The sequence below is a fragment of the Suncus etruscus genome, chromosome 5, assembly GCF_024139225.1.
Source record: "Suncus etruscus isolate mSunEtr1 chromosome 5, mSunEtr1.pri.cur, whole genome shotgun sequence".
NCBI classification, from domain to species: Eukaryota; Metazoa; Chordata; class Mammalia; order Eulipotyphla; family Soricidae; genus Suncus; species Suncus etruscus.
Genome location: NC_064852.1, coordinates 94,699,556 through 94,724,548, shown reverse-complemented (window position 1 = coordinate 94,724,548; position 24,993 = coordinate 94,699,556). Strand labels below are relative to the sequence as shown.

Genomic DNA, 24,993 nt, shown 5'->3' with positions numbered 1-24,993 from the left:
GTTATTATGTTCAGATACTTGATTGTGGTGCTTGTTGGAGGCCACACATTTATGGTACTTGCATTCATACCTTCGTGGGACTTGCAGTCTCTTAATGCTTATGTACATTTTGATATTGGTGCTAATTGGGGCAAGTAGGCATGTTTGTGGGGTGATCTGCAGATTGTTTCCTAAGTGGAAGAGGCAAGGTCTTCAAGATAAAATATGATTAGAGAGGATGATTTGGGATACTTGAGGAAATAGTCTTGTCCTGCAAAGGGTTGAATGGATTGAAAACTATGGCCAGAGAACCAGGTAACTCTGAGGACCACTTCACAAGTTAGTATGTTATGAATATAATCAGGTCACCTATATTTGGAGGTAAGGGTACAGCAAAAAGTAAGCATATAGTTATAGCTGGACTTGGTTTTTGTTTGTTTTTTTTTTGTTTTTTTGGGTCACACCCAGTGGTGATCAGGGGTTACTCCTGGCTCTACGCTCAGAAATTGCTCCTGGAAAGCACATGGGGACCACATAGGATGCCGGGATTCAAACCACTGTCCTTTTGCATGCAAGGCAAACGCCTTACCTCCATGCTATCTCTTCGGCCCCTGGATTTGGGGTTTTAGTGAATTAATATAACAAAAGTTGGAGTAAAGCATTTGCAGATGTTTATGAAGGAGTGATAATATTAGCCATGTACTTTCACAGTGGAAAGTTAATATAAAAGAATAGGAGGGGTTGGAGAAGATAGCACAATAGGCTGGAGTGAGTGTTTTGCATTAAGGGCCTCAGGTTTAGTGCCTGATACTACATGGTCTCCTAACATCAGTCTGGTCCTCTGAGCTGCAGCATTGAGAGAAATTCTGAGCACTGATCCAAAGAGTAGTCCCCAGCACAGTTGGGGGGACAAAAACAAAAAGAAGGGAAGGGAGAGTGTTCAATGAATCATAAGTTCCTTTTCTGAGACTGAAGAATTGTAAGAGTTGGGACTTCATGGAGAATGAGCTGAGAAGAGGTATTCATAAGACTGGATACTATTTACAAAAGTGGCAGGAAGGCCTGACAGAGTAGGGATTAAGTTGTAGGTGACCTGCCTTGGATCCATCCCTGGCACTGTAGATGATCCCCCGGAGCACTGTCAGAAGCAGCATCTGTGCACAGAGCTGGGCATAGCTGTCATGGCCTGCTTGGTCCAGACACTAAGGGAATTCTCGGGATACATGTTGGAAGGTAGGTCCAAGAAGTCAGCAGCGGGATCAGATTAAAATGCACAGAAGTGAGGTTGCATCTTGTCACTTTATTCTTGTCTCTCCTCTGGGTTAGACCAGAACATTTATAGTAAATTTCTTGGCAAGGCATCATCATTGCAGATATAATTGTTAGTTCCCACACTGTACCTAGACAAAATGTGCAGAATAAACTGCATGTTTATCTTTACTGACCCATGGCACAGCACAGCCCCAAGCCTCGGTGCCCCTCCAGCAAGGTCAGCTCCCGGAGACTGGCGCCCTCCACTGCCCTGGCCCACTTCAACTCATGCATTCTGAGCTGAGGCCTGAAATATTAACTTTTTATATGACTGCACTTAAATTAACAGCAAAGCTAGTTTGAGGTTAATAATTTTTTAAGATTAATAAAGAATGGTTTGGGGCCGGGCGGTGGCGCAAGAGGTAAGGTGCCTGCCTTACCTGCGCTAGCCTTGGACAGGACCGCGGTTCGATCCCCCGGTGTCCCATATGGTCCCCCAAGCCAGGAGCGACTTCTGAGCACATAGCCAGGAGTAACCCCTGAGCGTCACCGGGTGTGGCCGAAAAACCAAAAAAAAAAATAATAATAAAATAAAAATAAAGAATGGTTTGAGCATACACAACTGTTCTTGACAGGGTGGGTTTTCAGAAATCTGAGTGGTCTTTAAGAGAGGCTCAAAGAAAGGTCCTTAGGATGTTAGTGAAGTGAAGTCTCAAATAATATTTATGCCACATCCCCTGTCAGTTTCCTCATTTCCTGAAAGCCTCATGGATGGGCAGCGGAGATCTCTTTATGCCTAATGCCCTTCCTTGTGGGTACAGGCAGCTCAGGTCTCTCAAGCCTGGTGTCCTCCCTTATGGGAACAGGCAGCTAAGACCTTTTGAGCATAGTGCCCTCCTTTAGACATGGCACAGAGTCACTGAGCATTTCTGGGTGTGGCCCCCAATCCAAATAAACACTTTAAAGCGAAACTTTTGGGTTTGGGAGGATTTGGTTGATAGTTTGAAGGTAGTTACAGAAAATATACTAGTGATTAAGGCACTTGCTTCATAAGTGACTGATCCCCAATGAGATCACTCTTACATGACACACTTAAGTTGCAATAATTATTCTCCACTAACATAAAAGCATTGTAGATACTTAAAATTACCAAATGTTTATCTAGAAAAATTCATCCTTTCCACATGGTGTTATATACATGTATATATGTTCTATTAATTCAGCCTTAAGCTTAAACCCAGAACTTAGTTACCATCTTGATGACCATGAACAGATTATATTAGCCTTATTTGTGAAATTATTAACCTGTAAAATGAAGAGAACAATGATTCCTACCTCCTAGAGCTTATATGTGAGTTAACTACAGTAATATTAGTCTCATTCTCTAACCTTAACTGGCCATCCCTCAACTACAGTAATTTTTGTAAAATCTTTTTTTTTTTTGTTTTTGGATGACCCGGCAGCGCTCAGGCGTTACTCCTGGCTCTATGCTCAGAAATCACTGCTGGCAGACTCGGGGGACCATATGGGATGCCGGGATTCAAACCACCATCCTTCTGCATGCAAGGCAAATGCCTTACATCCATGCTCTCTCTCTGGCCCCAATTTTTGTGAATCTTTAGCAAGTTGTTTAACACGTAGTAAATGTTCATATGTGAATATTCACTGCCTACTTTTTGTTAATAACATTATTGTATGTGCTGTCCTTAAAAGAGTATCTCTAATATTGGTATACGACATTGTTCACAAAAGTTTATATACAAATGTTTATAAGAGCATGATTCATAATATCTTTGTTTTGTTTTGTTTTTTTGTTTGTTTATTGGCAGTGCTGAGGGTGTACTTCTGGCTCTGTACTCAGGAATCACTCCTGGTGGGGTACTGGTATTGAACCTACCTACCTTGGTTGTTTACAAAACAAGCTACTTGCTGTAATATCTCTCTAGCTTCCATAATATCTACTTAATGATATATAGATAAAGAATATACGGCCGCGATGGTGAACCTACCGCACGCGTGCTAGCAGTGGCACGTGAAGGCCTTGCAGCTGGTACGCGGGAAGGTCTGCAATTAATTACATTTACAAAATTTATAAGAAGTTTTTAGATATTAAAATCTTGTTATTAAGGTTTAATTGATGTGCTGGCACTTTAAAGGAAATTCTTTGGTTTTGTGCGGCAGTTTGGGCACTCGGGCTCAAAAAGGTTAGCCATCACTGATATATGGGATATCATGTAGTAGAATGTTTTTAGCCACAGTTGAATGCAGTACTGGTAGATACTGACTGCCACATGAGTGAATCTTGAGAATGTATTAAGTAAAAGAAGCAGACACAGGAGATCGTATATTAAATGATTCCCAGAACAGACATTGTGACCTGGTCTCATTTCTTCCATAGTAACTAGTACTCATTTATGTATTGAGAGCTTTGTTGAATTTAGAATAAGATATTAATAATGATCCATTATCTATAATTAACATGCATTCTTTTTACTTGTAGCATTATTGCTTCCTTCAGTATAGGCTTAATGTTTTTAACTCTTAAAAACCTCTAGTCAAGGGTCTTGCACGCAGCAGACCCAGAACTGACAGTGGTTCAATTCCTGCATCCCATGTGGTCCCCAGAGCCTGCCAGGGCAATTTCTGAGCGCAGAGCTAGGAGTAACCCCTGAATATTGACAGGTGTGACCCAAAAACCAACTAACAAAACAAACAAAAAAAACTTATCAAGGCCTTAGAGATAGTACAGTAGGTAGGGTGCTTTGTTTTGCATGTGGTTAGCCTCGGTTTGTTGCTTGGCACCTCTCCTTAGCATTACCAGGAGCGATCTCTGAGCATAAAGTCAGGAATAAGCTGTAAGCATTGCCAGGTATGACCCAAAAAACAAAACTCCAAATCTTTTGGGTATGAGAGAAATAATCATTTCTGTGAGAGAAACAGGAAAGTAATGTGCTTCAGTACATGGAGCTGATTCCAGTTTTATCCCCAGCACAATATAATTCCTAGAGCAGTTTCAGGTGTAGCCTGGGGTGGCCCAGGTTATCAGCAGCTTTGACTTCAGTTAACACCTCATCCCCTGGTCCTCTCACTAAATCCCTGGCCTAATTGACTGAGAACTCAGGACACCTGGGTTCCTTAGCACCACTTGAGAGATGGCTCTTCCCACCCCAAATTACTTTAATAGAGGAACTGGAGCAATAGCATAGTAGGATGTTTGCCTTGCACACAGCTGATCTGGGTTCGATCCCCAGCATTCCAGAGTGCACATTCAGGAGTAATTACCCCTGAGCATTGCTGAGTGTACCCCAAAACAAAAATGAAAAATTACTTTAATAGAACCTGACAAGGCTAATGCACTGTGTTCGGTTGTAATGTTTCATTAATCTCCTGTAATATAGTTGTTCCTCTCCAAATGAAAATTCCCCCCCTCGGGTCATTGATTTATTTAGAACAGTAAGGTTACTATGTAGAATTATTAGCCAAATACATTCATAGTTTGTCCAACTTTTTTTGTTAATATTTCATTTGTTCTTTTACCCTCTATATTTCTTGTAAATTGTAAGGAATAGTGCCAGATTAGCTCTAGGATAAACATTTTTGGTAAGAAAATACAAGTGATGCTGTATGTTTCATTGCATTAAAACAGGTGACATGTGGGCTGGAGTGGTAGCACAGCGATAGGGCATTTGCCTTGCATGCAGCTGACCCAGGACAGACCTCGGTTCGATCCCCGGAATCCCATATGATCCCCCAAGCCAGGAGCAATTTCTGAGTGCATAGCCAGGAGTAACCCCTGAGCATCACAGGGTATGGCCCCAAAACAAAACAAAACAAAGGTGACAAATAACACTGGCCTGTCCCATAATTGAGTAGCTGAAATGGCAGTTGCCAGATCTCTAGTGATGAGATCCACATTTTTTTTTTCTGTAAATGAGTATTCTGCTGGATGATGCTTTTGAGCTCTATAAATGACTGTGCCAGTCTTTTTGGGGGGGAGGGGGTGTGGTCACATCCGGTGGCGCTTGGGTTACTCCTGGCTCTGCACTCAGAAATTGCTCCTGGCAGACTCAGTGGGATGCTGGGATTCGAACTACCATCCTTCCTGGGTCTGCTGCATGCAAGGCAAATGTCCTATCACTGTGCCATCTCTCTGGCCCCAAATGACTTGCCATTCTATAAGGACTTTCTGAAATAGTTTTTATTTCCAATTTTTCATTCTTTTTTTTTTTTTTTTTTTTTGTGGTTTTTGGGTCACACCCGGCAGTGCTCAGGGGTTGTTCCTGGCTCCAGGCTCAGAAATTGCTCCTGGCAGGCACGGGGGACCATATGGGGCACCGGGATTTGAACCGATGACCTGCATGAAAGGCAAATGCCTTACCTCCATGCTATCTCTCCGGCCCCCAATTTTTCATTCTTGCATTATTAGGGAGCTTTTTTGAACGTTAAATTGTTTTTGTTTGTTTGTTTGTTTGTTTGTTTTGTTTTGTTTTTTTGGGCCCTCTCCAAATATACTCTTGGCTCTGTACCCAGGAGTGTCAGTAATCACTTCTGGCAGTGCTCTAGTGACCATGTAGAATGCTGGGATCTAACTTGAGTCCGCCACATACAAGACAAGTGCCTTACCTACTGTACAATTGCTCTGGAGGGTTAAGTTTTGCTTTGTAAGATCAGCTCTATTGCAGCCAGAGAGAGCACAACAGACATGTGTGGCTTGCAGATGCTCGGTGTTTTCCAGCACTGCAGGACCCAAACAGCAGGGCCAAGAATTATAAGACCTTAATATTGATTAGGAGACTCCTTCCACCCACGACCACATTCAAATAAGTTATATTGAGAAAATGCTCTAAAAGTGTCAGTAAGAGTATCTATATCCGGGGCCGGAGAGATAGCATGGAGGTAAGGCGTTTGCCTCTCATGCAGGAGGTCATCGGTTCGAATCCCGGCGTCCCATATATGGTCCTCCCGTGCCTGCCAGGAGCAATTTCTGAGCCTGGAGCCAGGAATAACCCCTGAGCACTGCCGGGTGTGACCCAAAAACCACAAAAAAAAAAAAAAAAAAAAAAAAAAGTATCTATATCCATCTCAGAATGGTAGAAATGAGACGGAGTATTCCAAGAAACTTTAAGTGGCAGGGTTGGAGAGATAGTACAGTGGGGAGAGAGTTTTGCATTGAACGTTAATCCTGGGTTTAATTCCAAACATCCCATAAAGTCCTTGCACCACCAGAAGTAATTCCTGAGTGTAGAGCCAGCAACCCCTGAGCATGACTTAAATGAGGCTTAAAAACCCAAAATGAAATAGTTTAGCTGCTAGTGGATAAACAAACTGTTAAAATATTTTTAGAATGATGGGCCCGGAGAGATAACACAGCGGCGTTTGCCTTGCAAGCAGCCAATCCAGGACCAAAGGTGGTTGGTTTGAATCCCGGTGTCCCATATGGTCCCCCGTGCCTGCCAGGAGCTATTTCTGAGCAGACAGCCAGGAGTAACCCCCGAGCACCGCCGGGTGTGGCACAAAAACCAAAAAAAAAAAACAAAAAACAAAAAACCATATATATATATAGAATGCACTTAAGTAGTGTTTTTAAAAATGTAGAAGAAATATAGAGGAAAATAATTTTCTTCTATTATAAAATCCAACAGGCATATTATCAGGATGTCATTAGAGTATTACTAACTCTTTTCTTTTGAAGCTAGAAACAACTGGAGCTTTATTACATGAAGTTTTTCTTTATAGGATGTTTTCTGTAACATGTTTTGTTTCCCTGACACTAGATTTTGTCATTTTATTTATTAATCTTGTTCTATTTGAATTTTGTACAGCATATAAATGCCTCTCATACCTGCTTTACTAATCTTAGAATGGGTTTTGATGCTAAAGTGCTCACAGTGATAGTCTTAAGTTTTCTTTGTTCATTTGTCTCATGAGAATCTGTTATAAATCATATAATGGAAATATGACATTTTAAATAAGAAAAATGTCTGTATCCTAGTTATAATGAATTTTTTCAAATACAAATACCAGTTAACTTTAATAGCTCATTTCTGTATTTTTCATTCTTTTAAACAGTTCGTTTTCCTGAAGATCTTGAGAATGACATAAGAACTTTCTTTCCTGAATATACCCATCAACTCTTCGGGGATGAGTAAGTAATATAGTAATATATTTGCCAAATTAGTATGTTATCCCACTTCCAAAATTTTTTTTCCTCTAAGATTTAGAAATCTTGGGGCCAGAGTGATAGCACAGTGGTAGGGCGTTTGCCTTGCATGCAGAAGACAGTGATTCGAATCCCGGCATCCCATATGGTCGCCTGAGCCTGCGGGGCGGAGAGGGGAATTCTGAGCATAGAACCAGGAGTAGCTAGCCCCTGAGCGCTGCTGGGTGTGACTCAAAAAATAAAACAAAACAAACAAAAAGATTTAGAAATCATACAATCATGTTTGTAATTATGGTGCTTAAATAAAGGTATTTAAAAAAATTTAGTAATCATAATATATTTTTGTATTACTTCTCATGTAATGTATTACAAATACATTAGCAGGGCCTTTGTTTTTGGGCCACACCCAGCGGTGCTCAGGGGTTACTCCTGGCTGTCTGCTCAGAAATAGCTCCTGGCAGGCATGGGGGATCATGTGGGACGCCAGGATTTGAACCAACCACCTTTGGTCCTGGATCGGCTGCTTGCAAGGCAAACGCCGCTGTGCTATCTCTCCGGGCCCTAGCAGGGCCTTTGTAATAGAACTTCATCTTTTTCTTATTTGTTTGTTTTCTGTTTTTTGGGTCACACCTGGAGGTGCTCAGGAGTTACTTCTGGCTCTGCTCAAAAGTCGCCCCTGGCAGGCTCCGGGGACAATATGGGATGCCAGGATTCAAACTGGGGTCCATCCTGTGTTGGCCACGTGCAAGGCAAACGCTTACCGCTGTGCTATTGCTCCGGCCCCCAGAACATCATCTTCTGTTTTTTTTTTTTTTTTTTACAATTTAAACTATTTTTTTAAAAAAATATTTCTTTTTAAGCACCATAGTTACAAACATGTTTGTACTTGGGTTTCAGTCATAAAAAAGTACATCCCCCTTCACCAGTGCAACCTTCTCACCACCCATCTTCCTTCTCCCCCACCCCCTGCCTATCTTTGAGACAGGCATTCTACTTTTCTCATTCACTACCATTGTCATGATAATTGTTGGTGTAGTTATTTCTCTATCCACACTCACCAATCTTTGTGGTAAGCTTCATATCATGGGCCCTTCCTATCATCTGGCCTTCATCTCTATTATCTCTGGCTATTATTACCATACTGTATTTTATTTTTCTTAAATTCCACGGATGAGTGAGACTATTCTATGTCTATCTTCCTCTGACTCATTTCACTCAGCATAATAGTTTCTTTTTTTTTTTTTTTTGTTTTTTGTTTTTTGGGTCACACCTGGCAGTACTCAGGGGTTACTCCTGGCTGTCTGCTCAGAAATAGCTCCTGGCAGGCACGGGGGACGATATGGGACACCGGGATTCGAACCAACCACCTTAGGTTCTGGATCGGCTGCTTGCAAGGCAAACACTGCTGTGCTATGTCTCTAGGACCAAGCAGCATAATGGTTTCTTTTTTCTTTTTTTTTTTTTTTGGCTTTTGGGCCACACCCAGCAGTGCTCAGGGGTTACTCCTGGCTATCTGCTCAGAAATAGCTCCTGGCAGGCACGGGGGACCATATGGGACACTGGGATTCGAACCAACCACCTTTGGTGCTGGATCGGCTGCTTGCAAGGCAAATGCTGCTGTGCTATCTCTTCGGGCCCAGCATAATAGTTTCTATGTCCATTCATGTATAGAAAAAATTTTATAATTTCATTTTTTCCTGACAGCTGCATAGTATTCCATTGTATTATATACCACAGTTTCTTTAGCTACTCCTATGTTTCAGAAATCTGGGTTGTTTTTAGATTCTGGCTATTCTGAATAGGTGTACAGAAGGCATTTTGTATTGTGTTTTTGTGTTCCTAGGGTAAATCCCTAGGAGTAAGATAGCTGGATCATATGGGAGCTCCATTTCCAGTTTTTTGAGGAATCTCCATATTGTTTTCCATAAAGGCTGGACTAGACGGCATTCTCACTATCAGTGAATGAGAGTTTCTTTTTCCCTATGTCCCTGCCAGCACTGATTGTGGAACTCCATCTTCTAATACCAGCTAGTTCTACAGATGCATTTAATTCTTACTTAATTCTCAAAGTGGTCTTAAGAATGCTATTAGCATTTGCAACTTAATACAGTGGTAAAGCCAAGTAATTGCTGTAGGATGTTTGGGTGACTAAAGTTCAGATTTAGGCAGTCAGACCGTAGAACCTATACTCATTACTACTTTTTTTTCCTACACATATTCTGTACTGTAGTACAATATATGCCCTAAAGTTTTAAAGCTCCAGTTGTTATTCTGTGACAAATTAAAATAAAAAATTTATAGAGAGTTGGATTGATAATACAGTGGGTAGAGCATTCGCCTTGCTTGCGGCCAACCCAAGATTGATCCTCAGCATCTCATATTATTCCCCAACCCTGCCGGAGTAACCTCTGAGTATCATATTGTGGTCCAAAAAAACAAACAGAAAAGAAAAATATAACAGAAATGTCGTAGGCTATTTAATTCTATTCTTTTATTCCCTGTATCTTTTTTTTTTTTTTGGTTTTTGGGCCACACCCGGTAACGCTCAGGGGTTACTCCTGGCTATGCGCTCAGAAGTCGCTCCTGGCTTGGGGGACCATATGGGACGCCGGGGGATCGAACCGCGGTCCGTCTCCTAGGCTAGCGCAGGTAAGGCAGGCACCTTACCTCCAGCGCCACCGCCTGGCCCCTATTCCCTGTATCTTTAGTTTTGTTTTTTGTTGGGTTTTTTTTTTTTTTTTGGGTCACACCCGACAGTGCTCAGGGGTTACTCCTGGCTCTATGCTCAGAAATCGCTCCTGGCAGGCTCAGGGGACCATATGGGATGAACCACAAACCTTCTGCATGCAAGGCAAATGCCTTACCGCCATGCTATCTCTCCAGCCCCAGGGTTCACATTTTTACCCTTTATAATTTATATGTAACTTGAAAATATCTTGAGTTCAACTATCCTGTTTCCCATGAAACCTTTATGTAGGAGTCTTTTATGTTTGATTTTGTGCCATACTCAGCAATGCTAAGTTATTTCTATCTCTGCACTCAGGAATTATTCCTGGTGGTGCTTAGCGGACCATATAGGATACTGGAGTTCAATATGATCTTCTCATATTCTCAGGGAAGCCCTATCTACTGTACTATCTCTCTAGTCCTTCACCCAGTAGTTTTTAATAAGTGTTTGGTTTTTTTTTTTTTTTTTTTTTTTTGGTCAGAATCAGCATATTACTATCATTAATAAATAGTGATTTTCTGTTCATTACTTTTTTTGTGGGGGGACCCAGCCACGCTCGGGTTTCTGGCAGGCTCGGGGACCGTATGGGATGCCAGGATTTGAACCACTATCCTTCTGCATGCAAGGCAAACACCCTACCTCCATGCTATCTCTCTGGCCCCTTTTCATTACTTTCATATGCATTAGTTGGCTTTTACTATAAGCAAGAGCTTCCATTCTTTTTCTTTTATACATGACTTTATATCAGAATAGTCAAGGATTCTTTTTTAGCTCCTTAGGTTTATAATTATATAATACTACATATAATATATATACAAATTTATATAACATAATAATTAATCTGGGGTTATAATCTAGAGAGGTCAGAACCCCAAGTTTGATTCCCAGTATCATATTACCCACTGAGCACCACTGGCTGCAGCCCTAGTAGTACCAGAGCAGTACTGCTTCCTGAGGCCCTAACATTAACCAGCCAGCCTAGTTGACCAAGTAATAGTGCCTCTTAGACTTACCTGAGCACTGCTTAGGAGATCTTCCTACCTGCAAAAATATTACTTTTTCTTTTTCTTTTCTTTTTTTTTTTTGTTTTTTGTTTTTGGGCCACACCTGGCTACATGCTCAGAAATCGCTCCTGGCTTGGGGGACCGACCATATGGGACACTGGGAATTGAACCTGAGGTCCGTTCAGGGTCAGCCACGTGCAAGGCAAATGCTCTACTGCTGTGTTGTCTCCGGCTCCTTACTATTTATTTATTTATTTATTATTGTTTTTTTGAACCACACCCGTTTGATGCTCAGGGGTTATTCCTGGCTAAGCACTCAGAAATTGCCCTTGGTTGGGGGGACCATATGGGACACCGGGGGACCGAACTGCGGTCCTTCCTTGGCTAGTGCTTGCAAGGCAGACACCTTATCTCTAGCGCCACCTCACCGGTCCCACTTTTTTTTTCAAAGTGATTAAATTCTAAATTAATGTAGCCTTTTCTTTTGATACAAATATTATCAACTATAAGACAGTACTTTCTGGTAGAATAAAATGTCCCAGATTCATCTTGGACTCTTCACTAGGTTTATAGTGAGTACTTTACCCACAAAATTCTAGTTAGTAGTTGCTGTAGGAAAGGGTGTTTGGGCATAGTTGTCATTCAGTATTGTATTTTGGGGGGAGGGTTGTACACTCAGCTTCTATCAGGGATTACTCCTGGCTCTACACTCAGAAATCACTCCTGGGAAGCTCAGGGGACCATATGGGACCCCCGTCCATTTTGGGTCAGCTGTGTGCAAGGCAAATGCCTTACTGTTGTGCTTTCTCTCTGGCCACTGTATTTATTTTTTTAAATGTGTGTTTATATGTTATTTGGGCAGGAGAAATGTCCTCCACATGTGCTTAGGAGATCGATGGACCACTTCTGAAAATATTGGTCAGTCATGTTGGTGATTTAGTGCTAGAGCCCAAGGATGCATTGCTACTCAGGCTCTATGGTGATGGACATCACAAATATCACCACAGCCCGAATACTTTTGGGGCCACATCTGGCAATTCTCAGGCCTTACTCCTGGCTTAGCACTGAGGGATCATGATTCCTGGTAGGGCTTTGGGGACCATAACAGCAGTATGAAGGAGAACTTAACCCCAGGTTAGCCCAGTTCAGCCATGCACATGGCAAGTGCTTTATTTGTTGTTCTCTAGTTTTAAATAATACTTTGCAAGTCAATTTGCATTTCCATCATTTCCTCTTAAATACCCATAATTAGATTTCCCAATAAACCCTCTCCCTTGCAACCACTAATCTATATCTTCATAGATTCTTCCTTCTGGATCTTTTAGAATTCACTTTTTTTTTTATATCTTTTAAACTGACAAGGACTAGCATGGTATACACAGATAGTAGGTTAAGAAATATAGCAGTAGGGACTGGGACCTAGCATATGTCTGGCCTGGGTTTGAGTCTGAGCACTATGTAGTCCCCTGAGCATTTCCAGGTATAACTAGCTATAAAGATACCTGAGGGCTGGAGCAGTAACACATTTGGAAGGGTGTTTGCCTTGCATGCAGCCAGCCCAGGATGGACCCGGTTTGATCCCCAGCATCCTGGTCCCCTGAACCTGCCAGGAGTGATTTCTAAGAGTAGAGCCAGGATGTGCCCCCAACAATAAAAATGATACCTGATCACTAGTGAGTGTCACCCCAAGTCCCCAGCACTGCTAAGTTGGTCTGTGTGTTCCTGGCTCCATAAGATGCGATAGCATTGCATCCTGAAAGCCTTGTATTGAATCCCTGGCCTGGCCTGGCTGGCTGAGAATTGACAGTATAATCCTCAGGCCTCCTGAGTGCCACTTGGTTGTTCCCCCATTCCTCACGCCTCCAAAAAGAAATCTAGCAGCAGTTTCAATCTGATTTCATAGAGGATTTTGTTTTTGGGCCACACCCGGCTTTGCTCAGGGGTTACTCCTGGCTGTCTGCTCAGAAATAGCTCCTGGCAGGCACGGGGGACCATATGGGACACCGGGATTCGAACCAACCACCTTTGGTCCTGGATCGGCTGCTTGCAAGGCAAACGCTGCTGTGCTATTTCTCCGGGCCCCATAGAGGATTATTATTGTAGAGGTGCTATCATTACTTTCAGCAGCTCTGGATGTTGATATAGGAAGCAAGGGAGAAAAGAAGACTGACTGAAGGCGACTAGTTGCTTACCTTGTTTGATTTGAAATACCTTAGAGTAGTAATAGTAGCAGTGGTAGTAAATTGTCTGATATTTATTGAGTGCAATGAGTTAGTGTATTAAATCCTTTTCCTATATTAACTTGCTCATTTAGTACAACTAAAACACCCTGAGGTATTATTTTCCTTATTTTATAAAGGAAAATGAAATAATACAGTTTTCATAAATGTTTATTAAAAGTATATGTATTTAAAATTTTAAAATAAGGATAGTTTTAAATCTTGAATCTCAAGTTAATTATATATGTGACTAATACTTTGTAATGACTTTACAAAGATTCATTTTGGGTCTTTAGATTACTGTTATTTTTCCCCCCACAGTGAAACTGCTTTTGGTTATAAGGGTCTGAAGATCCTGTTATACTATATTGCTGGCAGCCTGTCAACATTGTTCCGTGTTGAATATGCATCTAAAGTTGATGAAAACTTTGACTGTGTAGAGGTAAGTTTTAAAATGTAAAAAAAAGTTTTTGAGAGAGTAGCGAATGTATTTTATAGTAGCTTTAAAACCATATATTGTCTTTTATTATGGAGTTGTCTTTTTTGTAAGTCAGTCTTCCCCACAAAGACTTAATTTTTATAATCGGTCTTTTTTGTTTTTTCTTACTGTGGGGATTGTTTGGCTACACCCAGTTGTGGTCAGGGCTTTCTCCTGGCTTAGGGATCACTTCTGGTGGTGCTCAGAAGACCATATGTTGTACTGGGGATTTGATCAAAATTAACTTCATGCCAGGCAAACGCCTTGACCTCTACTACATCTCTGCTGAGAATTTTTATATTTGTTTTTGGGCCACATCTAATTTTGTTCAGGGGTTACTCCTGGCTCTACACTCAGAAATCACGGGTGGTGCTGGATATTGAACCTGGGTTGGCCATGTCCAAGGCAAGCATTTTACTCATAGTACTATAATTGTCCCCCCATTCTTTTTACTTTTTTTAAAACCAACTTTTTTGTTATTTGATTTTTGTTTTGATGTGTTGTTATTTTTATGATGTTTATATTATAATCATACCTGGCACTGCTTGAGGATTTCATTTGAATGTAGTAGCTGTGGTTCCAGGGATCAAACCCAGATTCTTTTTTTTTTTTTTTTTTTTTTTTTTTTGGTTTTTGGGTCACACCGGCGGTGCTCAAGGGTTACTCCTGGCTGTCTGCTCAGAAATAGCTCCTGGCAGGCACGGGGGACCATATGGGACACCGGGATTCGAACCAACCACCTTTGGTCCTGGATCGGCTGCTTGCAAGGCAAACGCCGCTGTGCTATCTCTCCGGGCCCTCAAACCCAGATTCTTACATACACATGGCATATGTTCTATCATTAAACCACATCCCAATTTTTATTTTGTTTTGGTCTTGAGTTATTTTTTTCAGAAGCTAAGTATTTTAATACTTCATGTTAGATTTGCTAAGTTAGATATATTTTGTTACATTTTTAACCCCACAACTTTTCTAATATTGTTTCTAAGCATGGATAACTAGGCTCATTGCATTATCAAACTATTTGAAACAAATTCACTGAAAGGGAGTGGAAGTAAGGAGACTCTGGAGAGTATGTATTGTGGTGGCCTGAATAGTGTACTCCTATAAGATAGTAGCAACAAAACAAAGGATTCAGGGGCTGAGTGATAGTACAAGTAAAGCCTTGCCTTGCACACAGCCCACCCAGGTTCAAACCTCAGCATTCCATACGGTCTCCTGTATATCTCCAGGAGTAGTTTTTTTTGTGTATGTGTGTGTGTGTGTGTGTTTTTTTTTTGGTGGGGGGGAAGGGTCACACCTGGAAGCACTCAGGGGTTACTCCTGGCTTTATGCTCAGAATAGCTCCTAGCAGGCTTGGGATCATATGGGATGCTGGGATTCAAACAACCAATTTTCTGCATGCAAGCAAACGCCTTACCTCCATGCTATCTCTCTGGCCCCCCCCCCTTTCTTTTTATATTTTATTTGTTTGTTTTTTTTTGTTTTTGGGCCACACCCGGTGACGCTCAGGGGTTACTCCTCGCTTTATGCTCAGAAATCGCTCCTGGCTTGGGGGACCATATAGGATGGCTGAGGATCAGTCAGTCCTAGGCTAGTGTGGGCAAGGCAGATGCCTTACTGCTTGTGCCACTGCTCCGGCCCCTCCAGGAGTAGTTTTTGAGTGTAGAGCTTGAACCCCAAGTAGTCTTAACATGTGGCCCTAAAACAAAAGCAACTGACAAAGGATTCAGGTCAAGTAGCCACTAGAAATTGTGGCAACAAAATCTCTTATAGAGACTGTAGGGAACATAATACAGTTAATATCTTGATTTCAACTAAATGTTAGTGATTTTAGACTGTTTCTAGATTATGAAAGTGTAAATTTCTGTGACCTCTGGCTTTGTGGTAATTAGTTACAGCAGTCACAGAAAATGAATCATGATTTTTGTATCAATAAGTGGGGTGCTGCTATACCATATAACTAAAAATTTGGAAATGTATAATGGATACCAAGAATTTTGAGACACTTGATAGAAAAAGAAAAGCACAGAATTTAAGTAGAAGTGACATTAAAAACATGCTGGTGAGGACACAGAATAAGGCTAGAAGTATGAGAGAGAAGCCTATATCACCTATGGAGACACAAAAAGCCATGATTAGCCATATAAGTGGACATATAAATGTTACAAAACCTAGTGGGGAGGGCTTAGAATAAAAGTGGGACATGTTATTTGAAGCAGAAGGAAAGATCCTTGTTGCAAAGAACTAGAAAGCATAACCTAATTGTGTTAGCATTTATGTGAAAAGGAGAAATTATAGACAATGAACTTTTTCCTATTTTAGCTATAATAATTTACACATAATTGAAGCTAAATACTTATAAATAAAATTAGAATTTATCTATATTTAAATTTAATTTATAATTAATAACAAAATTAATAAATAATTTAAATTTATTTTGAATAAGTAAATAATAATATAAAACAGGTTTTATTTAGAAATTCTGAGGAAGAGGAAGGGGAGGGAGTGGGGGGGAGGAAGGGAGGGAGTTTAAGAAAATACAGGTTTGCCCAAATTTCTTACTGCTTAAACTAAAGTTTGAGAGGAAAGAAATGAATTGAGGGAAAAACTGCAAAAACAAAAAGTCCAGGTCTTGATGACATGAGAGAGTCTTAGCTATCCTTATTACAGAGGACACCAAAATTAGGACACTTGTTATCAGAAAAGCATGCTTGGAGAAAGACAATAGTGTGCCCAGATTAGAGAGAGAGAGAGAAAGAGAGTGTGTGTGTGTGTGTGTGTGTGTGTGTGTGTGAGAGAGAGAGAGAGAGAGAGAGAGAGAGAGAGGAAGGAAAGAAGGAAAGAGAAAGAGAAAGAAAGAAAGAAAGAAAGGAAAGAAAGAGAAGAGAGAGAGAGAAAGAAAGAAAGAGAGAGAGGGGAGAGAGAGAGAAAGAAAGAAAAAGGAAGGAAGGAAGGAAGGAAGGAAGAAGGAAGAGAAAGAAAGGAAGGAAGGAAAGAAAGAGAGAGAGGAGAGAGAGAAAGAAAGAAAGAGAGAGAGGAGAGAGAAAGAAAGAAAGAGAGAGAGGAGAGAGAAAGAAAGAAAGAAAGAAAAAGGAAGGAAGGAAGGAAGAAGGAAAAGAAAGAAAGAAAAGAAAAGAAAGGAAAGAAAGAAAGAAAGAAAGAAAAAAAAAGTAAGGGTCTTTCCAAGTAGCACTCTAGAGGCCCCTCCCAGTATTTCTTGACCCAGAGGGCTCTAGCCTTTGCTGCAGGGACAACACCAATGATGCTGGGAGTTGTATTCTAACTTGTTCAGAGGGCCATGTGATACCAGAGATTAAACTGGGATCAGATGCATTCAAGGCAAAAGTGGCTTAACTCATACACTATCTGGCTCAATAGTCAGTTTTCAACTGCCATTGCATTTAGTGTAAAAAGGCTGAAAGATCACTAAGCTAGATAATGTTTTATTATTGCAGACAAAAAAATAGGCATTATGCTTATGAAAGTCTTATATAATGTGGTTGATACTGATTGTACCCCTACTCTTGGTGTTAGTACCAAGTGAAGTAAGTTTGGGATCCTTCTCTTAGTACTTATGACAATAACTTGAACTGAATAAAAGAACTGGGAGGGTCTCTCGCGAGATAGTATGGTCGATAGGGTACTTGCCTTTTACATGGTCCACCATGTAAAAGGGTTCAATCCCCCCCCAAAAAAAAAAAAAAAAGGGTTCAATCCCAGAATCCATTGTGGTCCCCAGACTGCTAGTAGTGATTCCTGAGTGCAGAACCAGGAGTAACTCCTAAAGACCTCTAGGTGTGGCCCAAAAACTAAAAGCAAATGGAAAAAAAGAGCTGGGAGTGTGGCTCAACCATAGAGCACTTGCCTTACATATGTGAGGCTCTGGGACTAAGCCAATTAAAAAATTATATGGAGACAGACTAGCATTAAGGGAAGATTACACATGTAGAGATGATTTCTAATGACATGAGCCCTCATAGCTCTTAGCATAACATGTGACCCACATAAGTTTTGAGAATGTTATCTCAGCAGAAACTGCCCATTTGGACCAACAGGATGAGGGAAGGATGAAGGCTGAACTTTCAAAATGCTGTAGGTAAGCACTTTGCTCATAATACTCAGTGCTATCTTTCAGAAAAATGAACAGGGCTTGAGACTCTTACTTTTGCATGTGACTGACCATGGTTCAGGCCCTGAACCACATATCTCCTAAGCACCACCAGGAGTGATCTCTAAACACAGAGTCCACAGTAAACCCTATTCACTGCCTCAGGTGTGATTAAAAAAGGAAAAGAAAGGAAAAAAAGAAACAAAGGATGACTTTGAGGGAGGAACTTCAGGCCTAGAAGGTGAGATATAGTAATTTCAGGACTTAAAACCTAATGAAAATTAGGCCTAGGAGATTACTTAGAGGGCCAAGGCTCATTCTTCACTTGTTTTATTTTTTTATTTTTTGAGGGGGCCATACCTGATGTTAGGCAAGAAAGAGAGATTTAGGGCATCCAGTTATATTCAAGTTATATTCGCAGATGACATATTAGCCCCCAAAACTCTACAGCTCCTAGAAAAAAACAGATGAATATAGTAAAGTGTAAGGCTACAAAAAAAAAAAAAATCCATGACTTTTTTTTTATGACAACAGTATAATAATAGAAGAGAAAAATTTCCATAAACAGTTGTGCCTTGGAAAATTAAGTATGTAAGGGGCTGGAGAGATAGCATGAAAGTAAGGCATTTGCTTTTCAAGCAGAAAGACGGTGGTTCGAATCCCGGCATTCCATATGGTCCCCCGAGCCTGCCAGGAGCGATTTCTGAGTGAAGATCCAGGAATAATCCCTGAGTGCTGCGGGTGTGAACCTCCCCCCCAAAAAAGAAAATTAAGTATGTAGTAATCAGCTTAACAAAGAGATCTATACTATGTGAAAAATTTATATTATGAACCCTACAAATCACTACTAAAATAAAAGAGGGCACGAAGAAATGGAAACATCTCATTATGGATTAATAGAATTATTAGCATTGTCAAGATGGCAATACTTTCCAAAGTATCATACACATTCATGCAATCCTTATAAAAATATTCATGACAGTTTTTAAACTTCTGAAATTAGTATGGAATAATAACCCCCTCCCCCCCATAACCAAAGCAATCCTAGGGAAACAGAAGATGGGAAGTATTGCCCACCTCAATTTTCAAACTATACTACAAAACTGTATGGTACTGGAATAAAGATAGACTTTCATATCAGTGGAATAACCTTGATTCTCCAGAGATAGATCTTCAGATATATGACAGTTAATCTTTGATAAAGAAAAGAAAAAGTAGAACTAGGTAAGCCTCATTGACAGTTGTTGGGAAAACGGTTGGCCACATGTAAAAAAATACTCTGACGCTGTTCTAACACCATGCACAAAACTCAAATCAAAATGGGTTAAAGATCTTAATATTAGACCTGAAACTGTATGTTATGCTGAAGAAAATGTAGGCAAATCTCTTCATGACATAGAAGCTAGAATCATATTTAAAGATGAACCACCACTGACCAAGCAAGTGGAAGCAAAGATAACAACTGGGAGTACATTAAATTAAGAAGCTTCTCACTTCAAAGGAAATGATGACCAGAATAAAACGACTTATTGGGATGGGAAAAATTTATCTAACACTCGTATGATATGGGGCTAATACAGATCTGTTGAGCATTGGTAGGACTTTATAAGGAAAAAACCCCAACCCCATAAAAATTGTGGAGAAGAACAGAAACTTCCTAGAAGAAGACACAAATAGCCAAAAGCCATATAAAAAATGCTCTGCATCACTAATCATCAAGAAAACAATAACGAGATATCTCACACCACAAAGTCTGTCATACATCGAAGAGCAAAACAACCAGTGCTGGTCTGGATACAGTGTGGGACCTTCATTCACTGCTGGCAGAAATGCCCTCTGGCCCAGATATTTTGGAAAACATGGATACTTCTCCCAAAAACAAAAAGTACCCTAGGAATTGAGCTTCATTATGATTTAGCAATTCCATTTCTTGAACTATACTCCAAGGATTCAAAAACAATATAGAAAAGATATTTGCATTCTTATGTCCATTGCAGCATGATTTACAATAATCAAAATTTGGAAAAAACCCAAATACCTTTGAACATATGACTAGGTAAAGAAGCTACGATATATATACATGCATGCATGCATGCATACATGCATACATACATCATTACTGCTACATCTAGAGTATCATGCTAAGTGAAATTAGAAAGAGAAACTGACAGAATGATCTCATGTGGGATAAATGATCATAGTGGAATCAAAAGCAATAGAAATGAAATAGATTTTCATTGTAAATAAAAATAAGAACCGATTTTCATTGGAAAGCTTGCCACTTAGGGGGCAAGGGGCTAGGAAAGGAAAACACAACAATGGTGGAAAGAAGTGGTCTTTCGGGAGAAAGAGGGGCTGCCAAAAGGTGCTAAGGTATTAAGCAGTAACCAGAATATAACCCACAGCACCTAAAATTTATGAAGTGCCTGTCATAGAGGTAGACTGATGTGCAGGAAGGAATCTGGAGACTTTGGTAAAGGAAAGGGACTCAGGTGAAAGACTTAGTGCTGGAACTTTTCTGCCTGGAACCCAATCATAACTAATTTTGTAATTTACTGTGACTAAATTTAAAAATAATTTCTTAATTAAATGACTGCTTCTATTTTTTTTTATCAGTTTTATGCCCAATTTTTTTCTTTTTTTTCTTTTTCTTTTTTTTTTTTTTTTTTTTTGGTTTTTGGGCCACACCCTGTGACGCTCAGGGATTACTCCTGGCTATGCGCTCAGAAGTTGCTCCTGGCTTCTTGGGGGACCATATGGGACGCCGGGGGATCGAACCGCGGTCCGTCCTAGACTAGCACAGGCAAGGCAGGCACCTTACCTCCAGCGCCACCGCCCGGCCCCCCAATTTTTTTCTTGTTAAACTTTCTCAATATTTGAAGATGTTGATTTTGCCGTTTTTTATTACCTTTCTTTGGTTTTGTTTCATTGTGAAGGACTTAGCAATTATTATTTTCTTTTTTAGTGTATTTTTTATTTTTTTCTACTTTAATGCTGTTCCCAATTTATGGGTACTGTTGTGAAAGCTTTCCTCTCAAATACAATCCCCTTATGGATAAAAATAACAAACTGGTAAGCTTAATGGAATTATAATATAAACTGTGTAGCATAAAAGAGAGCTAAGATCCTTTCTTATATTTGTACTTCAGCCTTTGTGTCAGAAATATTTTAAGCATCTAAGCAGGTGCTCTTTTTGTCCCCCATTTCTAGCCATGTTACTGATGATTAAGCTTGTCAGATAACTAATATTTAACTACACTTAAGATTTGTTTTATTCGGGCCCGGAGAGATAGCGCAGCGGCGTTTGCCTTGCAAGCGGCCGACCCAGGACCAAAGGTGGTTGGTTCGAATCCCGGTGTCCCATATGGTCCCCCGTGCCTGCCAGGAGCTATTTCTGAACAGACAGCCAGGAGTAACCCCTGAGCATCGCCGGGTGTGGCCCAAAAACCAAAAAAAAAAAGATTTGTTTTATTCATTGGTTTGTATTCTTTGGAAAGTTGCAGGTTTTGCAGATAAAAATTATTTAACATTATGATTTGATCTTAAGATTTAATTTTATATTGATTAAATCTCTTAGATTGTTAAAATCTTTAAACCTAAGTCCAGCTAGATATTCTTATTAAAATGTAGGTGTTAGGGGCCGGTGAGGTGGTGCTAGAGGTAAGGTGTCTGCCTTGCAAGCGCTAGCCAAGGAAGGACCGTGGTTCGATCCCCAGGCGTCCCATATGATCCCCCCAACCCAGGGGCGATTTCTGAGCACTTAACCAGGAGCAATCCCTGACCATCAAACGGGTGTGGCCCCAAAAACCAAAAAAAAAAGAGTAGGTGTTATTTTTCATTATGTTTTACAAAATTCAATATTGTTTATGGGTTTGGGAATTTTTGTTGTTTCTGTTTTTATACCACACCTGGCAAAGCTTCAGTGTTACTCATGACTGCACTCAGGAATTGCTCCAGTTATCCTTGGGGGACCATATGGGATACCAGGGATTGAATATGACCCCTGTGATTTTATTTTCCTTAAGCTCTTTTTTAAATTCTGTTGATAATACCCAATTGAGGGGCTGAAGAGTTACTACAGCCAGTAGGGTAGTTTGCACATGGCTGAACCTATATGGTTACCTTGAACTTGCCTAGAGTAGTGCCTGAATGTAGAGCCAGGAGTAACTTTTGGAGCACAATGAGGTTAGCTCTAAAAAACAAAAGAAAATACAAAACCCTACAATAATAACAAAAAACAAAACAGAAACAAACCTGAATTGATCCTCCCTTGAAAAAGGAACTGTTGACTTTATCAATAAATCTTTCCAATTCTATATGTTGTGAGAATAGCTATGTATTTGCATTGGCTTCTAATTGTTTTATTCTTAAAAATCAGATTTTTCTATTTAGAAATACTGGTTAGAAGGAAAGAATCAAAATCTTTTTTTGGGAGGTTGTCATACCTGGCAGTGCTCGGGTTACTCCTGGCTCTACGCTCAGAAATTGCTCCTGGCAGGCTTGGGGGACCATATGGGATGCCGGGATTCAAACCACCATCCTTCTGCATGCAAGGCAAACACCCTACCTCCATGCTATCTCTCCGGAGGGCCCCAGAATAAAATCTTTTATGTTTTTTGCGAAGATTATTTGCATTTTGATCAATGTCCATTTATTTAAATTACATGGTAAATCAAAGAGGTTTTTTTTCTCTTATTAAAAAAAGGGGGAGAAGTCTAGAGAGATACTAAAGGGATTAAGACCTTGCATGCACCAATCTCAGTTCAAACCTAGGCACCATATGAATCCTTCAATATCACCAGGTATGACTCTGAGGGCCCCCTTGAATGGCCTAATAACCCACAGCACCCTGGGTCTGTGTAGCACTACATACACCTTAGCATTGAACTGCCATCCTATTTAGATAAGAATAGCTGGAAGGGCCTCCTGAGCTCCGATAGGGAGGCACCCCCTACCTGCTCTGCAAATGGGTAATGAATATGGGGGATGTTATTAACTTTTCTATTTTCAGTGATTGTAATGACCATTCCAGAGTCCCTTCTGTATTTATTGACAACAGCAAAAAGCATTTTTGTGTATCTAATATTGTAGTTAAAAAGGAACAGTCAGTAAGCAGATTTGTAGTAAATAAGTAAGTTTAGAGTGTTAACAAGAAACATTTTGCTGGCTTCTAGAGACAAGTCATTCATCTAATACTCTGAGGGAGACCTTAGTAAGTAAAGTGACCATATGAAGCTCAAAAACCCCAAAATGAAAACATTTCTGGTATTTTTCTTTAGTGCAGAAAGATCATTTGTTCTATCATTATAGCAATGGAAAGAAGAGTAAGAAATGTTGCCGGATTGGCAAATTTACTCCAAAACTGATACCCTGTTTTAAAGTAATGTTTCTTGACTTTTGAGTAAATTATATCTTTGGTATGCGGGCATTGGCCACACCTGGCAGTGCTCAGGGCTTACTCCTAGGTCTGCTCAGGGATTACTCTTGGCAGGACTCAGGGACTGGTCTTGAGTGGTGTCAGGGATCAAACCCAAGGTCAACCACATGCAAGTCAAATGCCCTACTTGCCATAACATTTCTCTGACTTCTAAATTATATTTATTTTCCCCTCACTGCTTTGGATTTTAATTGCTACTCTAATATAATACAACTATATTTTACAATTTTCATATATAATTGTTATAATTTACACACTATAAAAATTTGTTTATGATGGTCTCTTCACATTTCAAGGAAAATGTTTTACACATAGTACTTTTAAAATGTTAACCAGTATCAAATAAGTTTGTCTTAAGGCTGAGTGTATTGCAAGGAATAGTGTACATATCAAAAATGAGCTGTTGGGCAATTATTGAAGGGCTAAATTTAAATAATTGGGTTTTTTAATGCTATAAACAAATTATACATAATGTTGGTACCAGAGCATTGAAAATAAAACTTGTTTGTGATAAACTCTACCCATGGTTCTCTAACCTAAAATGTAACCGAATGATAATAAAGTGCTATTCATCTGCAGGTGCATTGCTTCTACTTAGTTAAAAGATGGTTGAAAGGACAGGAATTAGTAGCATGTTGTATTAGCCTTTTGTAGTGTATTTTGTCCTAAGCATCTTAATTTCCCTGTTTTGAATGCTAAGTAGCAAGGGTCTTGGTTTAGAACTAATACCCATCATGCATGTAAACGGTATGAAAGAGCTGCTTAGTAAGTTAACACAAAGTGTTCTTGTGTCAGTCCTTGTGGAAATAGATACAATACAAACATTACAGCTGAACTCACGGCAAACTCCATTAAGTAAAAACCTGGCCTCATTGTTCAGGAAAAAGTTTGAATAGATTGCAAGCTCATTTTGTTGAATGTAATGTCAGGCTTTTAGGGACTGTATTGAGGGATAAGGTTTTGTTAAGTTGAGACCAATTCATTAAGTTTTATTGCCTGGTGAGAAGCAGTAATACTTTATTGTAAGACTTCATCAAATATTCATGGTTAAAGAGAAGTAGTAAATGTATTCAATCAAGTGGTCTTTTGGGGTTTTGAAAAGGATTATGAAGTCTGCTCAGCTGATAGTTTTAACATTCATCTGGGTTTAACAAGGGTAATTTTAATCTCTGAGCTTAATTTTGTTGTCCAGGCTTGTCTTTTTTTACTGTTACAAATTCAAGTATGTAAAAATTAATGTCATGTTATAGGGATAAGTGGGCTGTACGTCAGTTCATATAATTTATGTATTTCCCAAAAGAATATATTTTTAAATGATCTTAAATCTTGAGTGTGGTAATGAAGCAGTTATGACGTACCAGTATGTTTGTTCATTGTGAGATTGCTATTTGGTCAGGTGATAGCCTCACCTTACTACCTGGTCTTGGAGAATATGGTCTCCATTATACACATGAAATGATAAGCTTTTATTTTTGTTTGGTTCAGAAAGTCTTGAAAGAACATACTCAGCAGTTTCAACTTGTTAGAAATTTCTTATGCTTCCTCATGATTTCAGACTTCCTGCTACCTTTTTTCCATTCACATGTTACGTTTATCAGATGTATGTGGCACTATGTTTTGCTCATG

The 24,993-nt window shown here is 39.9% G+C and overlaps 2 protein-coding genes across 4 annotated transcripts in view; one reads left to right on the top strand and one right to left on the bottom strand.

The window, feature by feature from the left end:
• SLC25A12 (solute carrier family 25 member 12) overlaps positions 1 to 24,993 on the bottom strand; it is a 225,189-nt gene that overhangs the window by 149,363 nt on the left and 50,833 nt on the right. The window lies entirely within an intron of this gene.
• Positions 1 to 24,993, top strand: part of HAT1 (histone acetyltransferase 1) — a 52,504-nt gene that overhangs the window by 8,115 nt on the left and 19,396 nt on the right. The window contains exons 3-4 of the mRNA XM_049773453.1: positions 7,300 to 7,375; positions 13,663 to 13,783. Coding sequence (XP_049629410.1) covers positions 7,300 to 7,375; positions 13,663 to 13,783 — 197 coding nt within the window. The remainder of the gene's footprint in view (positions 1 to 7,299; positions 7,376 to 13,662; positions 13,784 to 24,993) is intronic.